The sequence below is a fragment of the Oncorhynchus mykiss genome, chromosome 23 (assembly GCF_057628025.1).
Source record: "Oncorhynchus mykiss isolate SJ-2025 chromosome 23, ASM5762802v1, whole genome shotgun sequence".
Lineage (NCBI taxonomy): Eukaryota > Metazoa > Chordata > Actinopteri > Salmoniformes > Salmonidae > Oncorhynchus > Oncorhynchus mykiss.
Genome location: NC_143044.1, coordinates 59,145,001 through 59,150,000, shown reverse-complemented (window position 1 = coordinate 59,150,000; position 5,000 = coordinate 59,145,001). Strand labels below are relative to the sequence as shown.

General features: G+C 42.7%; 1 protein-coding gene across 10 annotated transcripts in view; it reads left to right on the top strand.

The window, feature by feature from the left end:
• ptprea (protein tyrosine phosphatase receptor type Ea) overlaps positions 1-5,000 on the top strand; it is a 140,454-nt gene that overhangs the window by 106,997 nt on the left and 28,457 nt on the right. For 7 of the 10 annotated variants that reach the window (XM_090218015.1, XM_090218017.1, XM_090218014.1 and 4 more), the window contains 2 exons: positions 1,961-2,057; positions 4,193-4,266. In XM_090218015.1, the coding sequence (XP_090074141.1) occupies positions 1,961-2,057; positions 4,193-4,266 (171 nt within the window). Of the gene's footprint in view, positions 1-1,960; positions 2,058-2,154; positions 2,371-4,192; positions 4,267-5,000 lie in introns of those variants that run through there. The other 3 variants (XM_090218020.1, XM_090218021.1, XM_090218019.1) reach the window with 3 other exon arrangements.

Sequence of the window (5,000 nt, the reverse complement as noted above, 5' to 3'; positions counted from 1 at the left end):
CTCTCTCAGGTTTAAATGAGATAACCCAAACCCTAAACAGTAGCCCAGCCCTTCTCTCTCTCAGGTTTAAATGAGATAACCCAAACCCTAAACAGTAGCCCAGCCCTTCTCTCTCTCAGGTTAAAATGAGATAACCCAAACCCTTAACAGCAGCCCAGCCCTTCTCTCTCTCAGGTTTAAATGAGATAACCCAAACCCTTAACAGTAGCCCAGCCCTTCTCTCTCTCAGGTTAAAATGAGATAACCCAAACCCTTAACAGTAGCCTAGCCCTTCTCTCTCTCAGGTTTAAATGAGATAACCCAAACCCTAAACAGTAGCCCAGCCCTTCTCTCTCTCAGGTTAAAATGAGATAACCCAAACCCTTAACAGTAGCCCAGCCCTTCTCTCTCTCAGGTTAAAATGAGATAACCCAAACCCTTAACAGTAGCCTAGCCCTTCTCTCTCTCAGGTTTAAATGAGATAACCCAAACCCTAAACAGTAGCCCAGCCCTTCTCTCTCTCAGGTTTAAATGAGAAAACCCAAACCCTAAACAGTAGCCCAGCCCTCTCTCTCTCAGGTTTAAATGAGATAACCCAAACCCTTAACAGTAGCCCAGCCCTTCTCTCTCTCAGGTTTAAATGAGATAACCCAAACCCTTAACAGTAGCCCTTCTCTCTCTCAGGTTTAAATGAGATAACCCAAACCCTTAACAGTAGCCCAGCCCTCTCTCTCTCAGGTTTAAATGAGATAACCCAAACCCTTAACAGTAGCCCAGCCCTTCTCTCTCTCAGGTTTAAATGAGATAACCCAAACCCTTAACAGTAGCCTAGCCCTTCTCTCTCTCAGGTTTAAATGAGATAACCCAAACCCTTAACAGTAGCCCAGACTTTCTCTCTCTCAGGTTTAAATGAGATAACCCAAACCCTTAACAGTAGCCCAGCCCTTCTCTCTCTCAGGTTTAAATGAGATAACCCAAACCCTTAACAGTAGCCCAGACTTTCTCTCTCTCAGGTTTAAATGAGATAACCCAAACCCTTAACAGTAGCCCAGCCCTTCTCTCTCTCAGGTTTAAATGAGATAACCCTTAACAGTAGCCCTTCTCTCTCTCAGGTTTAAATTAGATAACCCAAACCCTTAACACCAGCCCTTCACTCTCTCAGGTTTAAATGAGATAACCCAAACCCTTAACACCAGCCCTTCTCTCTCTCAGGTTTAGAGGAGCTTGTCCCTGATACTTATCTCTCTAGACAAAGGCTCCGGCCCAAATAGCAGTCTATTCCCAGTATAGTGCACTACTTTTTCTCAGGGTCCATAGGACTACGGTCAAAAGTAGTGCACTATATAGGGAATAGGGTGCCATTTGGGACACGGCCAAGACAGATCTTAAATCAGGCCTCCATCCAGACCATAATAATGGGTCTAGTTGCCTGCCAACCTTAATTCCCGCCTGGCAACCACCAGAGTAGGGTTGTGTTCAGTTGGGACAACACGGAAGAAAACACTCTGAAACAGACAGCTGCTTTCTGCTGTCGCCCAATCAGAAAAGGGTTGTTTTTGTTGTCCGTTGGAAGGAGAAAAAAAATGTTTTTTTGCCACAGTGTGTCTTATTGAACACTGCTCAACTCTCTGTAGCCCCGTAGAAATATAATAACTAGAAAGGATATTCATGATCTGAGGTGGCTTTTGACCTATCTAGTAATTGTACTGCTACGCTCAACTCTGTGTTCTACCACAGGCTTCTTCCTGTTCCTCTCTCTGCAGTCTGGATCCTCCCCAATAACCTCTCCTACCTCCTGAAGTGTGTACTCGTTCACTACATTGGGTTGGTGGAGGCATGGGCTAGACTCGAGGGAGGGCTCCGCTATTTCCTTTCATAAATCTATGAAGGGAAGTGAGCAAGTGCACACTTTCGGAGGAAGGACAGATTTTTGTTTGGGGTACATAACCTCTGCCTCTTCCTTCTTCCCTCTCCTTTCCAGAAGACACAAAGTCCCAGAGTTCCCACATCCTGCCTACCGTGCTGGTCTTCTCCGTGCTGCTTGTCATCAGCATTCTGCTGGCCTGGTACTTCCTCAGGTAACGAACCAGTCACAGGGTGGGGTAGTGTGTGTGTGTGCTGCCAGACAGGGCGAGGGCCAAGGCGACGTCACCCTTCCTCTCCCCAAATCAGCAGAGGGCGGAGCCGCCAGTCAGGAAATGAACCACTAGCAGTTGTTCATGCCTCGCGCTGGCCACAGTAAAAGTGAACTACACAGCCAGGCACGTTAGTATGAACAATCTGAAGTCAAAGAGAGAGACCTGCTGTGGCTGTAACCTAGCAGTGCTGTGTTCTGTCATCTCATCAACCCTGGACTCTAATGAGAAAGAACAGCTTTTCCAGTTTCAGATGGTACCATACCAACGTATCTGTGTGCTTTATATAACGTATAACTCATGTGTTAACTTAGTACTTACAACTGTTAGATCTTACATCTGTTATATCTTACATCTTATAACTGTTATATCTTACATCTTATAACTGTTATATCTTACATCTTATAACTGTTATATCTTACATCTTATAACTGTTATATCTTACATCTTATAACTGTTATATCTTACATCTTATAACTGTTATATCTTACATCTTATAACTGTTATATCTTACATCTTATAACTGTTATATCTTACATCTTATAACTGTTATATCTTACATCTTATAACTGTTAGATCTTATATCTTACAACTGTTAGATCTTATAACTGTTAGATCTTATATCTCACAACTGTTAGATCTTATATCTCACAACTGTTAGATCTTATAACTTACAACTGCTAGTTATTAGAACTGTTAGTTATTAGTTATTATAACTGTTAGTTATTAGAACTGTTAGTTATTAGAACTGTTAGTTATTAGAACTGTTAGTTATTAGAACTGTTAGTTATTAGATCTTAGAACTGTTAGTTATTAGAACTGTTAGTTATTAGAACTGTTAGTTATTAGAACTGTTAGTTATTAGATCTTAGAACTGTTAGTTATTAGAACTGTTAGTTGTAAGAACTGTTAGTTATTAGAACTGTTAGTTATTAGAACTGTTAGTTATTAGAACTGTTAGTTATTAGATCTGTTGTTTTGGAGTGAACTTGACTAATAGTCGCAGGTAAAAATGTATCCCTTTATGTCCTTTAATTAACCTGTCATCCTCCTGTTCTCTCTCTTCTTCCTGTTCCTCCTGTTCTCTCTCTTCTTCCTGTTCCTCCTGTTCTCTATCTTCTTCCTTTTCCTCCTGTTCTCTATCTTCTTCCTTTTCCTCCTGTTCTCTATCTTCTTCCTGTTCCTCCTGTTCTCTGTCTTCTTCCTGTTCCTCCTGTTCTCTATCTTCTTCCTGTTCCTCCTGTTCTCTGTCTTCTTCCTGTTCCTCCTGTTCTCTATCTTCTTCCTGTTCCTCCTGTTCTGTCTTCTTCCTTTTCCTCCTGTTCTCTATCTTCTCCCTGTTCCTCCTGTTCTCTGTCTTCTTCCTGTTCCTCCTGTTCTCTATCTTCTTCCTGTTCCTCCTGTTCTCTGTCTTCTTCCTGTTCCTCCTGTTCTCTGTCTTCTTCCTGTTCCTCCTGTTCTCTATCTTCTTCCTGTTCCTCCTGTTCTCTGTCTTCTTCCTGTTCCTCCTGTTCTCTGTCTTCTTCCTGTTCCTCCTGTTCTCTATCTTCTTCCTGTTCCTCCTGTTCTCTATCTTCTTCCTTTTCCTCCTGTTCTCTATCTTCTTCCTGTTCCTCCTGTTCTCTGTCTTCTTCCTGTTCCTCCTGTTCTCTGTCTTCTTCCTGTTCCTCCTGTTCTCTGTCTTCTTCCTTTTCCTCCTGTTCTCTATCTTCTTCCTGTTCCTCCTGTTCTCTATCTTCTTCCTGTTCCTCCTGTTCTCTATCTTCTTCCTGTTCCTCCTGTTCTCTGTCTTCTTCCTGTTCCTCCTGTTCTCTGTCTTCTTCCTTTTCCTCCTGTTATCTATCTTCTTCCTGTTCCTCCTGTTCTCTGTCTTCTTCCTGTTCCTCCTGTTCTCTATCTTCTTCCTGTTCCTCCTGTTCTCTGTCTTCTTCCTGTTCCTCCTGTTCTCTGTCTTCTTCCTGTTCCTCCTGTTCTCTGTCTTCTTCCTGTTCCTCCTGTTCTCTATCTTCTTCCTGTTCCTCCTGTTCTCTGTCTTCTTCCTTTTCCTCCTGTTCTCTCTCTCTCTCTCTACCCGCCAGGATAAGGAACCAGAGAAAGGAGGTCGTCACAGCAGTCGACAAGAAAATACCGAATGGAATCCTGGAAGAACAAGGTCCGGTCACCTTTAATAATGAGTCTTTATCTTCGTTATGTTGTTGATCCTTTGTTTGTAACCAGGGAAGTGGCATCGAGATCGACGTCTTTTTCAAGTGAGCCCTGGGTTGGAAAAACAAAGTGAAACTGATTTGCTTTACACATACAGGCATTGTTGAGAAGAGACAATTAGAAAGAGTTTTAATGTCAAGCTGTAGGCGGAGGAGTCTTCTCTGTTCTGCAGGAGTCCCCTCGCTGTCATGTGGTTGTTGTCTGACTTCCTGTGGTTACTGATGTGAAGGGAGGCAACCGATAGATAGTTTTCTAACCTACATCAACTAAGAAGTCTCAATCTGCATCGTGCAGTAGGCCTCGGTGCCTCACTATGTCCTTACCACGTAATACACTATATTTAATGATGCGTTCTCACACATGTATTTCTTCAGCACGGTCGGTGTGTTACGTTCACATTTATTAACAAACAAGCATCCGTTGTTACCTACATTATGCACTACATTATCACTGTGATAATCCTCTTATTAGCTCTGTTGTTACATCCATTATTCACTACATTATCACTGTGATAATCCTCTATTAGCTCTGTTGTTACATCCATTGTGTGTGTGTGTGTGTGTGTGTGTGTGTGTGTGTGTGTGTGTGTGTGTGTGTGTGTCTGTGTGTGTGTCTGTGTTTGTGTCTGTGTGTGTGTGTGTGTGTGTGTCTGTGTCTGTGTCTGTGTCTGTGTCTGTGTGT